General features: G+C 43.2%; 1 protein-coding gene across 1 annotated transcript in view; it reads right to left on the bottom strand.

Moving 5' to 3' along the window:
- The window catches only part of HDAC2 (histone deacetylase 2), a 40927-nt gene extending 27011 nt beyond the window's left edge, over nucleotides 1-13916 (bottom strand). Inside the window, exons 1-3 of the mRNA XM_048492508.1 lie at nucleotides 13485-13916; nucleotides 6214-6326; nucleotides 2953-3070 (exon numbers count right to left, since the gene is read on the bottom strand). Of these exons, the coding sequence (XP_048348465.1) occupies nucleotides 2953-3070; nucleotides 6214-6326; nucleotides 13485-13536 (283 nt within the window). The 5' untranslated portion in view covers nucleotides 13537-13916. The remainder of the gene's footprint in view (nucleotides 1-2952; nucleotides 3071-6213; nucleotides 6327-13484) is intronic.
- Between the last annotated feature and the right edge of the window lie 296 nt (nucleotides 13917-14212).

The following is a 14212-nucleotide window of genomic DNA, read 5'->3' as shown; positions in this document are numbered from 1 at the left end:
ATTAACAGGTTGTCTGTCCGCACAGCAGTTGCTCTGCCAAAATTTGAAAGCTCCACTAAAGTTTTAATTATCTTGGCACTTGTCTCATGCACTCTGTTTCATTCCTCTTCTCTAGCTGGTCTTTCAGAACATTCTCTCCATCCTTGGAGAGAATTGCACCCAAGTGAAGCCCCATGACAGGTGCATTGAACAATGGAATTTTTAAGTTCTCCATGGCCTTGCTTGCTAGAAAGTAAAATTTCTTTAATGGAATCCTAAAGAAAGAGGGATATCCTGGGATGGCTCATTCGGATTTGATGAACTTATCAAATTCTTCTGGCATGGGGCAGCCCACTATGGGATGCGATGGCTGAGGGAAAGCCCTGGCTTCCAGTTTCAAGGATTAGGAGCTGGATACCATGCTTGTTTGTTCCCCTTTCTTATTGCATTTTTGAAGAGCCTTGCAAAATATTCAACTTGAAAGAGGCACACAGACTAGTTTCCTTGGACCTTTCTCCTCCCCTGGCCACTCCCACTCTTCCTGGTCTGAGGTTGTAGCTGCAGAGACAATGAAGGCTGCATACTCTACTTCTGTGGAAAATTACTATGCCGCTAAGCTGAGAAATGTCCTGGTGCTGATCTGCACCCGAGTGGAGAGGACTGTGGTTAGGTTCCCTCCTCCCCTTCTTCTGATTCTGAATGGTGGGGACTGGTGCTCCTAACGTATTTTCCTATACGAGTGAAAACTGTGGGCTCTTCATCTGAACAGGTGCCATGTTCTTCCTCTAAATGCCAAATGGCCAGTCTTTTGTCTGATGTTTGGGTGCCGAGTGAGCTAGGTCCTTGCTGGAAAAGCCACCTTTGGTATTCCCCCACTCCCTCTCCCGAATTGTAGTGGTTGGGGTGTTTGAAAGAGCCCAGGCAAGAGGTTGGGCAGGAAAAGAAGTGGAAGGAAAGAGGGCCACCACCTAATTGCCTGTTCTTATTGGCTGAGGAGAAGTACCCATATGCATGGCCGAACAACCGGGTGTGTGTGTGTGTATGTGTTAGATGACATCTGTGCCCTCACTGCAGAAGACAAGCCCGACATAGATGGAGGTAGAGATAGTTGGGTGCTGGAAAAGCCACTGCAACCCTAGCAAGAATAGTTGTATTTGCTGCATCCTTCTGAAGCAAGCCCGTGCTGCATGGGTCTGTGGGGTCAAAAGAGCTTGGTACCAGCCCCAGAGTCCCTGGGTGACCACGGGAGTCAGCTGGATGTCTAGTAGTCCTACCCCCATTAAAGTGGATGGTCCAAGGGATCCCTCCAAGGGATCTTCTCTCTGATCCTGTTTATCCAGGTTTCCCTGACGTTCTCCTTTTTTGTTCCAGATATGGAGCTCAAAGAGGCTGAAGAAGCAGATTTCTTCATGGATCATCCTAGATGAGTACTATCAGTTAAAGACTGTATAGCTGAAAAGGTGTAACTAGAGTTCTGTCTGAACAGCAGGGCTATTCTGATAAGATAGGGACAGCTCCCTTCAGTCCAGGAAAATACGCCTCAAATTTACATAGCCCTGCCTGAACAACTGGAGGCACGACATAACCAGCCTGGATGGCTGACCCCCACTGTTGCAGAATATGCAACTGCCAATTCTTATACCCTAATTTCTTTTAATTAATGTAGAACATTTCATTAACACCACAATTGTTGGATTCACCAAATGTTCTGGAAGTCTAATACCAGTTTACGTTGTAATTTAACATTCTAGTTTAAGTTTACTAATAACATTAATAGTGCAGTTGTCTGGTATCCAGCTATTCTAAACTGCAGCAAACCAATCTCCAGGTCCACTTTGTCAATTCACATGTGAAGCTAAGCCAAATCACACATAATATTGCTAACTGCCAAAGCTGCAGTTGTGCACTCCTTCCTCTCTCTTAGAATTAAACAAGTAAAACTTAATCAGTTCTCCTTTAAATGGAAGGCAAAAAGCAGTTTCTAGTTTCAACATTTAGTTTAAGAGCTGGAGAGAATTTATGACTGCAGTTAATCACAATTACACTAGTACAGACATAATATTGTGCCACAATTAGTGCTAATTAATTAATGAGAGCCACCATGATGTAGTGGTTAAGAGCAGGTGGATTCTAATCTGGAGAACCAAGTTTGATTCCCCACTCCTCCACCTGAGTGGCAGGCTTATCTGGTGAACCAGATGCGTTTCCACACTCCTACATTCCTAATGGGTGACCTTGGGCTAGTCACAGTTCTTTGGAACTCTCTGTCCCACCTACCTCACAAGGTCTGTTGTGGGGAGAGGAAGGGAAAGAAGCTTGTAAGCCACCTTGAGTCTCCTTACAGGAGAAAAAGGTGGGGTATAAATCCAAACTCTTCTTCTTCTTTAGAATAAAGGAGCAGCAGTGGCGTAGGAGGTTAAGAGCATGTGCATTCTAATCTGGAGGAACTGGGTTTGCCGCTTGAGCTGTGGAGGCTTAGCTGGGGAATTCAGATTAGCCTGTGCGCTCCAACACACGCCAGCTGGATGACCTTGGGCTAGTCACAGCTTTTCGGAGGTCTCTCGGCCCCACCCACCTCACAGGGTGTTTGTTGTGAGGGGGGAAGGGCAAGGAGATTGTAAGCTCCTTTGAGTCTCCTACAGGAGAGAAAGGGGGGATATAAATCCAAACTCTTCTTCTTCTTCTTTTAAATAGTGAAAGGGAGGGGGAAAGAGGATGCTACTCAGAGCAGGAAGGATAAGTGCCTAGAGGGTGTCTGAAGACAAGAAGTCAACTAGAACTGAACAATAACAATCCAAAGGCAAAAGCGTGTGATTTTTATGTTTCTACCTTTACAAATCAAGCTCCAGAATAAAGAAATGACAGGTGATAAATACCTAGATGCTCTCTGTTTACCAGATTACAACATAATCTATGTTTTGTGAGAGAAACAGACTTCTAAGTGGTTTTATTTAGTTCACGATACAAACTTACATCTTTGCATCTGTTTGCTATATTCAGACATGTTGTCAGGTCTTATTGAACGAAGAAATTTAATGTATTCATCGCTGTGGTATTTGGTCATTTCTTCTGCTGTAGCTTTATGGGGCCGCTAATGAACAAAATTGGTCCAAGAAAGAAAAAGTTGTAACAATACTGCAAAGATTCCTAATTTAAACAGAACTGATCACACATCACATTAACAGTTACTAAAATATTTCAACTTTGTTTCTTTCAAACTCTCAAGTAGATGTTGCATGGTTTTTAGTTACTACAAGGTTGTGAAAACATCTAAGGCTATTCCATATGAACAGTTAACCACAGATTTTCCCAGTGGTCAAGCCTTATGTCTTGGAAACTTTTCTGTGAAATTATTCTGTACACTTTCATTTCCCCTGTTGTTTTTCACTTTCATTTCTTCAGTTGCATTTATTCGACATGCTACTGCTGAAAACATATTGTTCCTAATGAAGGAAATGCTATAGATGCTGTGGAAGTAACATACCTTGATTTAATAAAGCTTTTGACAAGGTGCCCCATAATATTCTTTCAACTAAGCTAGTGAAATGTGGACTTGACAATGCTACTATTAGATAGATTTCTAATTGGTTGACTGACCGAACTCAAAGGGTGCTCATCAATGGCTGATCTTCATCCTGGAAAGAAGTGACTAGTGGGGTGCCACAGGGTTCTGTCCTGGGTCCAGTGCTAATCAATATTTTTCTCAACGACTTGGATGATGGAATAGAGAGCATGCTAATCAAATTTGCAGATGACACAAAAATAGGAGGGGTGGCTAATATCCCAGAGGGCAGAGTCAGAATTCAAAATAACTTGGACAGATTAGAGAGCTGGGCAAAACAAACAAAATGAATGTCAACAGGGAGAAATGCAACATACTGCACTTAGGCAGAAAAAATGAAATGCACAGATACAGGATGGGTGTCACCTGGTTTGACAACACTATATGCGAAAGGGATCTGGGAGTCTTAGTAGACCACAAACTGAACATGAGTCAGCAGTGTTATATGGTGGCCAAGAAAGCCAATGCGATTCTGGGCTGTATAAATAGGAGTATAGTGTCTAGACTGAGGGATATAATTGTACCTATCTATTCTGCATTGGTTAGACTTCACCTGGAATTCAAGAAGGATATTGACAAGCTGGAAAGGGTCCAGAGGAGGGTCTGGAATCCATGCCTTACGAGGAGAGACTTAGGGAGCTGGGTATGTTTAGTTTGGTGAAGAGACGGTTAAGAGGTGACATGATAACCATGTTTAGATATTTGAAGGGATGTCATGTTGGTGAGGGAGCAAGCTTGTTTTCTGCTGCTCCAGAGACTAGGACCAGGAGTAATGGGTTCAAGGTGAAGGAAAAGAGATTCCGCCTAAACATCAGGAAAAACTTCCTGACAGTAAGGGCTGTTTGACAGTAGAATGTCTCAGTGTGGTGGAGTCTCCTACTTTGGAGGTTTTTTAAAGAGAGGCTGGATGGTCATCTATCAGGAGTGCTTTAATTATGTGTTCCTGCATTGCAGGGGGTTGGATTTGATGGCCCTTGGGATCTTTTCCAATATGATTCTAGTGGGGGTGCGATGTAATCCGTGATGCAGAACCTTCCTCCTTCAGCCATTTTCTCCTCCCCCTCCATTTTCAAAAGGGACAGTGTTTGAAAGAGCCCTCGCAGGATTTTTTTAAAAAAAGAATTGTGTCACATTAGCAATGTAACATAAAGGCACAGAAACATGTCAGATCAATTGTATCTGCTTTTTCAAATTTCATCCTAAATGAGTTATGTCACATTAAGGTGAAGATACAATATGTCCACAGTTAGGAATAAGTGAAGGTGGCAAAGGAAGTTGCTTCTGCAGGAGGAAATCGACACGGGACTGCTATAATAAAGCACCACCTAGAAGTCCCTTGTCAATTCCCTTGTGCAGAAAAGGCCTAAATCAGGTAAGAACTAAATCCAATATTGTCATCCACAGACCTGGATCCAGCCAAACGTTTCTACAGGATAAATCCTTCTTGCCTCCCCCTTCCTACTGTCTCTGAGTCAGGAGCAACATTTGGAAGGATATTTTTGGTTGAGGGGAGGGGGATGACTGTGCTTGGCAAGCAGAAATGTTGGGCTGGATCAAAAAAAATGTATGGCAAATTAATTATTTAGATACCAAATTAAGAAAAACACAGACCATTCACTACTTATGCTAAGCTGGTTAACACCTTAATGGGTGGGGCCTCCAAATCTTGCTAAATTACTTAATGAGAAAAACATCCCGCACAAGAACTATTCAATGGGGACGGTGAAGAGGAATATGCAGATCATGGGAAATAAGTAAACGAACAGCCCAATCCAGGTGGGAGGGAATAAGATGTGACACGGCCCACACCGACATGCTGTGGTGCAGACTTTTGTCTAAAGCATACCACTAAATTCAGTTCTTATGTTCAGTAACATTCACATCTGTCCAAAGAAAGGGAGCAAAAATCAGAGCACTAGGCAAGAATCATTTAATTTTTAAGACCCTTGATATTCAAGAATATTTCATGGAGGCCCCACTTTATTTGACCAATGGATACAGGATCTAGAAGACTAATAATTTTGGGGGTTGAATCCTGTGATTTATCAACAGAAGGTTTTGGCAGCAGCCAATCTGCCTGGCTTTTCCCTCCCTGTAGCAGCCCTTTCTAACACTGGGAAAGGTTATGCTGCAGGGGTATGTGGATCACAAGGAACATCAGCCCTAGGGAGGAGGAAGAAGGTGAAAGCCCCTTCGTCTGCCTCCAGTAGAAGCATAATTCTTATGAGAAAAGAGAGCGGATAGGTGCCCCCTTTCCTCTTCCCATTGCAGGCTCTTGACCAGTGTGGTTACTACTACACATGGCTCCTGTGACCCCAGGAAACGTGACTAGACATAGCTGTTGTGGGAAGGAGAAATCCAAAAAGATTGGTGATCTTTGCTTAGTCCCCGCAGGTTCCTCGTGCTGAATCCAGCTAATTGGATCTCTATAAATAATATAAAAAGTGATACAACTAGCCCCACAATGCATGACTATGTTTGCTTGGGTTAATTATTGCTCCCTTTACTGTAGGTAATACCATGACGTGTTGACCTAAAATTTAAGACTAGAAGAAAATTTCTCAAAACTAACATGTGTAAAATATATTTACCCAATGGTCCGTCACCATTTTTAAACGATTTACCCAATGGTACTTCAATTTTTAAATGATGAAACAGCAGGGAATACTCACATAAATTTCCATTTTCCTGTATAAACCATAATTTAGCAATAAATTATGTGTCATACGAATCCTGTGAGGCTTCATTGGGTGTCCTTGTCCATAATAATAGTTCCCTATATCGCCTAAAAAGGAAAGAAAAGTCAAAGTGCAATAATTGGTTAAGGCTGGCTTTGTTTAGGGATAACCCCCCCCCCCCCATCATAACAGAATCCCATCTAATTCTAATCTGCCAAGCACCTCAGGAGGCACTCTAAATTTCTGAAGTATTGCACAAAGTCAAAACTAAAATCCAGCTCCTACCTTGTACTCTTCCTACATCACACTGGGATAGCTGGGACAGCACAAACCTTTACCAATAAAATGTATATACCGACAGTTTAAAATAACATAATAACATCTGAGTCAGGAGAGTTAAGTCTTGATTTATTAAACTGTAGTTGCTGACTTCTAAGTGCAATAAAAATAGTGTAGGGCTTAGAGCATTGGACTAGGATCTGGTAGACCAGGTTTGAGTCCCTATTCTGAAATGAAAGCTTATTGGCCTGTCACCCATTCTTAGACTTACCAACCTCACAGGGTTTCTACGAGAATAAAATGGAAGAGGAAAATAATGTAAACCTCTTTGGGTCCCCAAAGGAAAAAAAGTGGGACTTTTGCTCTAATGATCCTATAAAAACTGTACATTCTCAGGCAATTGGGCCATCCCATTACTGGATGGTAAAATTAACACAACTGCAATCTCATTTTTCCTCTTGAACAATCTTCCAAATCAACAAGCATGCAGATATTAAATGGACTTGCAATTCTTATACTACATAACATCTATACATATATTTTATAGAGTATAAATACTGTCTTGATTCAGGCTTCTAATTATATAGTGAGAATCTAACAATGCCCGCTTTCCCTCAACAGCCAAGTCTTAGTTCAAAAGCAACACAGAATTGCCTGCAGCTGCAGGTTGCTGCTCAGGGAAGGCGGGGGGGGGGGGGGGGGCCTAAGCCAGCCACATGCTGCTGTCCAGGCAAACTGATGAATGGGCCTGTTCGGATCCCTGTGGCTGCTGAGAGATGAGGCCAGGCTGGTATGGTTTTAAATGGCTGGCCTGTGAAGCTCGCAGGCATCTTTAGAAGTCCATCACGTGCTATCCTACCCGTTCTCCCTCTTTCTTCTTTTAATGCATTGTAAGCAAAGTTCATGTTTTTCTGTGATTTCATTTTGTCACAGCTTGGTGATTTGGGCATGGGAAGGGATCCATTTGGGAGGAGGTGGTGCCATGATCTGGGGCCCCCATAAGGGGCTTTGGGGTGGGGTAGGCCACTAAGTTACAGACACAGGTGTGGGCAGGCAGACAGCCTACACCTCCTGGTAGCAAGGGAAGCACCATGCAAGCAGGCACTTGCCACCCCAGCTGAGTCCCCTCAAGCAAGCATGTGGGGCTGATGGTATGGGGTCGGCAGGCCTGCTACTCTGGCCTGGATCTATTCCCACATGGTGCCTTTGCTCCTACTTCCTGTTGGTATCAATTAAATAAGCTGTGGCTGGCAACTTCTACCATAAAAACATATGGTGTTTGTGTTGTTTTTGCAGCGAGTCTTCCTGCCTACCCGCCTCAAGAGGCAAATAATAATTCCTCCTTTTTCCCTGTAAAAGCTCAACAAAGACAAGTGAACAGCAAGGGAAGAGGCCATAACGGCCATCCAGACTCTGTTGGCAGGATTTTGGGGTTTTGGATAACACAAACACAATATTCCATTTTTGTAGCATAAATAATCCACTATGCTGTCCACCTTTGGCATGAAAACTACAGCTCACTATCCCGAAATCTACTCAGGCAGAGTATACGGAATGCAAAATGCTATGTGAGAATGCCTTTTCTCATTTCCTCAAACATAATTATCCTATCTGCATTTTGTCATTCTTACAGTGCTAACATATTTGATCATTGGCTGTGATGCTACTTAGCATATTTACTTGAAAACAATTTCCCAAGAAAATTGGGAAATTGGGAAACGTTGAAAATTGAAACAACAAATGTTATAGCGAACGCAGTAATTCATTTTAGTTTGTTAGATAAGCTGGTGCTTGAGATATCCAAAACAGAGGACAGCCCACAGATTATATACTCCTGTCACATTATCATTCATCCCTGAACTTTGAGTAGCTTTTTACATGCTAAGCAAGAGGCCACCTTTCTGCCAAGAAAACACCAACAATGCAATTGTCGGGCAGTTATACTCCACAACTGGGACTGCCAGCAAAGCAGTACAAATAGCTGCTGATTTACTACAGGGGAGATGAACAATTTCAACAAAAGGGGATGGACTTCTTTGTTGCAAAGACTTTGGATGTTCAATCCTATGGGTTGATGCTTCAGCACAGCAGCTCACAGGATTGATCTAGCACAGTCCCTTAAATCTACCTAGTAACACAAGCAACTTACTAAACCCTTAGCATTAAAGCTATTTTCACTAACCTGAAACACAATCAGTGCCTAAATTTATTTATTTATTGGATGTATATGCTGCCCAATCCCCGCAGGGCTCTTCTAACAAGCACTCACAATAACACTTCCCTAAAACCAGCCTGATGTGACAGTTGCCATATCTTCAGAAAAGGATTCAATTTCTGTTGTTCACGGAAAAACAATATTTAATGATGCCTGTTAATGTTTCCCACCTGAAGTATTCAGAATACATTTCCTGGAGGGATTAAGATGTAGTGGTGAGACTGCTTCTTAAGAAACCATTGTTAGATACATGTTAGATACAGTATCCCAAATACATGTTAAATACAGTATCCCAGATAAATGTTAGATACAGTATCCCATGTATCTTTTCTAGGAAAGTTGAAAGAGTAGTTGCAATGGCTACGCTTCTTTCTCCAAGATCAGAGACAGAGAGTTGCAATTGGAGAGAAGATCTCCACCTGCCAACCAATGGTGTGTGGAGTCCCTCAGGGAGCAATCCTCTTTCCAATGTCATTTAACATCTATATGCACCCTCTTGCTGTTTTAACCCAGATGTTTGGGTTAGGGTATCATCAACATGCAGATGATACCTAACTATATCTGTTAATGGATGGCCATCTGGACTCACCCCAGATACTCTGGCCAGTTGTTTGGGGGCTACTGTGGATTGGTTGAAAAGAAAACCAATTGAAACTGAATCCAATGAAAACAGAGGTTCTTTAGCTGGCGCGGCAGGGGACAAGGTAGGTTTGTCAGCTGCCACCTCTTGACAGAGCTCAGCTTTGTCAAGAGGTGGCAGCTTTACATCACACAAACCATGAAGAGTCTAGGGGGGTACCTGGATACCTCCTTATTGCTGGAGGCCCAGGTAACACATGTTCACATGGCTGTTTATCATCTATATTATGCAAAACAGCAGGTACCTTACCAGTCTCAGGCTGACCTAGATGCAGTAATCACCTCTCAATTAGATTACTGCAATCTGGACTGGATCTGGAAACTCCAGCTTTTCCAAACTGCAGCAGCACGGGACCCCGCGGCTTGCACATATTCAACCAGCGCTACGTCAACTGCATTGGCTCCATGTAGAGTGCCATATCAGGTTCAAGGTTTTGATGCTAGCCTTCAAAGCACTAAATCAGGGGTGGCCAACCTATGGTGCTCCAGATGCTCATGGACTACGATTCCCACCAGCCCCTGCTCACATGGTCAAGCCCCTGCTCACATGGTCAATTGGCAGATCTGATGGGAATTATAGTCCATGAACATCTGGAGCACCATAGGTTGGCCACCCCTGCCCTAAATGGACCGGGACCTGAGTATCTACAGGACCACCTCTTCCAAGCTACATTTTGCAAACAAAAATCTGTTGGTGATCCCTGACATGAGGGAAGTCTGATTTGCCTTGACCAAGGCCAGGGCTTTTTCGGCCCTGGCTCTGCCTGATGGAACACTCTGTCAGGAGAGACCAGGGTCCTGCGGCATTTAATGCAATTTCACAGGGCCTGTAAAACAGAGTTAATTACCTGGCTTATGGTTGAGGCAACTATGGTAGTTCATAAATGGCCCCCCTCCTCCCTGCTTCCCCTTTCCCACTCTCTTCCCCTTCATCCTCCTTTTGTGCCTTTCTCACAACAACTTTCTCCCCCTTCCCCTTCTCTTATTTGCTGACCCTTTTGCTGGGGTTCACATAATTAAACAATCTAGTTGCAGAATGAGTTTTAGTTATCTGTTGTCTGATGGCAGTAATTAGTTTTAAGTAACCAATTGGAGATTAGATATATATTTTAGAGAGTGGGTTTTTAAGTATCTATAATGTCATATATTAATTCAAGGTTGAAAATTGCCCTGGGTCTTTAAGAAAGACATTTAATCTTAATAAATAAATTTTAAATATGTAGAACTCTATCATTTGTATTGAAGACATTTTACTGAACTCTATAAAATATCTTTATATTTGTCCAGGAATTGAGTCAAGAATGTTAGCTGCCCCTTTACGAAAATGCCTGTGATCATCTGAAACTTATAAGGGACTGGAAATATTCAACACAAAATTAAACCGAACAAATCATCTGCAATGTCTCTTGATCTCAAACTCTAGGATGAATTGGTAGTGAGAGAAGAGATGCCATTTCTCATGCCAGCCCACAAACATTTCACCGGGGTGTGTGTGTGTGTGTTCATATCAGTGTGCCCTTTAAGCTGGTGCAAAGGGCAAATGAGCCAGTAGTGGAGCACCACATGGCTCCACAACCCTGAGCATGGAAGCTGCCGCTGCACCAGCACTCCTACACTACAGGAGCCTGTGCCAGCATGGGTAAGGGTGTTCCTGGAGGTGGAGCTGACCTTAGTTGGCTTCCACAGGGCTTTCAACCTGGGAACTGCCTCTATACCTGCCAGCAACTTACACCATGAAAACAGTAGACTTAGCCATTGAAAAAAACACAAGTTTTGGGGATGGGATTCCCGTGTTTTTGCTTTTTTCTCCATGCCTCCTCAAACTTCTTTGGAGACAGTGTGGCTGTGTTGCAGCCTCTGCAAAAACTGCCAGTAGTGGACTGCACTACATTAAAATTAATAAAATTCTACTTGCTTACTTGCTTTTGTTTCTAATTCTTTAAACAGCATCTTTATGAACTTTTATGATGTGTGCTATGATCTCAGAACAAACCAGCCACACAGACAACATCACAGTTTAATTTCCATATTAGCTAATTTATAAAATCTGCATCCTCCAATTCTACATGTTTAATTTTTATTTGACCTATAATGTAGCCCACCTTTCCCTCAGTTAGGATCCAAAGTGATTGACAGCCTTGCTCCATCTCCATTTTATCCTTATAAGCACCGTGAGGTAGCTTAGGCTAAGAGTGAGTGACTGCAGGATTCCAGGGATTCAAACCTAGGTCTACCAGATCTTAGTCTGACATACTAAGAACTACAATACACTGACTGTCTTTGTTAGAACTCAACAAATTGAGCGTGGGAGAATCAGTGCATAGGTGCAAAGGAAAAGATTGACATCAAATTTAAATGCTAATAGTTTTTTAAAGAATATTTAATTTTTTTAAATTTCACAGCTAGTGTGGTGTAATGGTTAACAGACTAGGCTCTAGGAGACCCAAATTCAAATCCCCATTCTGCCATGAATCTTGCTGGGTGACCTTCAGCCAGTCACAGACTAATCCACTTTACAGAGTTGTTGTGAAGATAAAATTGAAGGAAGGAGAACAATGTACACCACCTTGGAGCCCACGTGGGGAGAAAGGTGGCATATAAATGAAATAAATACCTCAATTTGTAAGATTCTGATGAACTACAGAGAACATATTTTTACTAGGGAAAAAATCCAAATTACTGACACCCATCTTATATTTGTGAAAAAAGCTCCTGAAAAACCTATCCTATTCAAAAACCTAACATTCAAAATTCAAATTAAAACTTGAAACACCTCAACAGTGAGGAACCATGCTACATGTTCAACTAAGAAGGAATTATGACACAAACTTTCAAAGAAGGCCTTGCATGTGAATCTGTTGAGTTAGAAATGCAGATTTGATACGATCAAGCCTAAACTCAAGTACTGGGTACCTTTCTACAGAAAATAACTGGCTTTTTGTAGAGTTTATAGTCATCATGAGTTAGGGGTGGTCTGCATTATTGTTCTTTTGATGGGATTTTGCAATCATGTGTGACATTCAACGTGACATACCTACACAAAGGAATAGTGGGTATTCTGGATTCACTTTGGAATGTGGTTGTATGTACATAACTCAATATAACGCTATATGTCTGCTGAAGTGAGGGCTTTTCCACATGCGTGTGTCATAACAAAATTGCTAGTTTTAACATGCTACAAGACCCTTTGCTGAGATTTGATGATTGATGCAACATCATCTCTGGTATTGCATATTTTGGATTCATTTTCAGTTCAATAAATGCATAGTCTTGCATCAAAGGACAAGTGCCCATGCTGTTCTATTTCTGTGGCCCTCTGTTCATTTTTTTGTTTAATAAAAGTTTAGGAACTCAATGGCGGTCACAAACAACTTTAGTAAGAGGTGAACATTTTATTTTTTCACTGCTTTTTAGCCATCCTGATCTCCAAAGCAGAACCAGTTTTAACAGATGTGGAATAAAACCCACTATTAGACAGAACATTTCCTGGACAATTTAGCTTTGAAGATCAGGAATAAAGTCAACAGTGTGGACCAAAGTTTCGGGCTTTGATCCAAATTCAAACCTTGTTGTTTCTATGGGTTCACAGTGTGTGGTCTTGAGCCTCAATCCAATTTACACTTCAGGTCCGAAGGAACTCCACGGGAATTACTTCTCCTTAGTACTGTCTCGTGAATCTCAATCAGTCAAATAGAGAACAGTTCGCTGCGATGCCGCATGCAGTTTAAAAAAAAAACCCGTCCCCCTCCCACATTTGCAAACGGATAGATCTGAATGGATCGGTGCAAAATCTGAGGAAAGCCACGCAACAATGCAAAATGGGGGGGGGGAGAGAAGAGGGGGAACCCTGGAAAACGAGGTGGGCATCCTCTCAGATGCAGGTACTGTAGACACAATAGCTGAAGCAAGGAGAGAAGGGGGGGGGGAGAAGAGGGGCGGGGCTGCATGGATCCGGCGGTGGCCGACGCGTGCGCCAGAAAGGAGGCGCGCGTGGACAGGGGAGGGGGCAACGGACACGCACGGCTGTAACAGATAATCGGGGGTGCAAAGGGCCAGCCGGTTGCATTATCCTCCCTCAAATATAAACGGAGGCTCTGCGCCCCCGCCCCCCCCCCCCCAGTCGTGCCCTTACCGTCATAGTAGTAACAGACTTTCTTCTTGCCGCCTCCCTGACTGTACGCCATGAAGCCGCGGAGCCGGCTTGGGCTAATCTAAGCTGCCGAGAAACAAAAGGAAGCGCCGGGAACGGCGAGACTTTGTGGCGGCGGCGGCACCCGAAGCAGAAGCAGCAGGGACGCCGGGGCAGCGCAAGAAGGACCCACCCCCGCCTCCTCCAGCGGCAACCCTAGAAAGCGGCCGGGTGAGAAGACAAAGGGAGAAGCCCGTCTGTGCTTTGTATAATTATTCTTCAGTAACGGCTTCACTTCAGCTCTACGTTAAATCTTACGAGGCTTTTTCTCGGTTGAAACTACGAGTCAATAAACGAGAAACTACAGGACAAATCAGAGAAAACGCTGAACGGACCCCCCTTGAATGGTACAGTCTGCGCGCAGTCGTCGGCATTCATGTCGGGCGCATGCGCAAAATGTATTTCGCTGGCTAGGGCGTGAAAGGGAGGAGGAGCCCATGAGTATAAAAAGTTTGGTTCCGCCTTTCAGCCCCGCCGCCTGCTTTCCGCTCTGGGTGGCATTTTTCTCATCGAAGAGGATGTCGGAGTTTAACAAGAAGTAATGCGGCGTACGAGCTTCTTTGGGTGGTCAGAAGGCTCTGTGGCAAGCGCCTTTTCTTTTCCGAGGTTCCTTTTAGCGGTTCACGAGAAAGGGTTTTAAACTATGAACGGAAAAGGGCGCCAGACTTGCA

This window comes from Sphaerodactylus townsendi, linkage group LG01, assembly GCF_021028975.2.
Source record: "Sphaerodactylus townsendi isolate TG3544 linkage group LG01, MPM_Stown_v2.3, whole genome shotgun sequence".
NCBI classification, from domain to species: Eukaryota; Metazoa; Chordata; class Lepidosauria; order Squamata; family Sphaerodactylidae; genus Sphaerodactylus; species Sphaerodactylus townsendi.
This window is presented reverse-complemented; position numbering and strand designations above follow the sequence as displayed.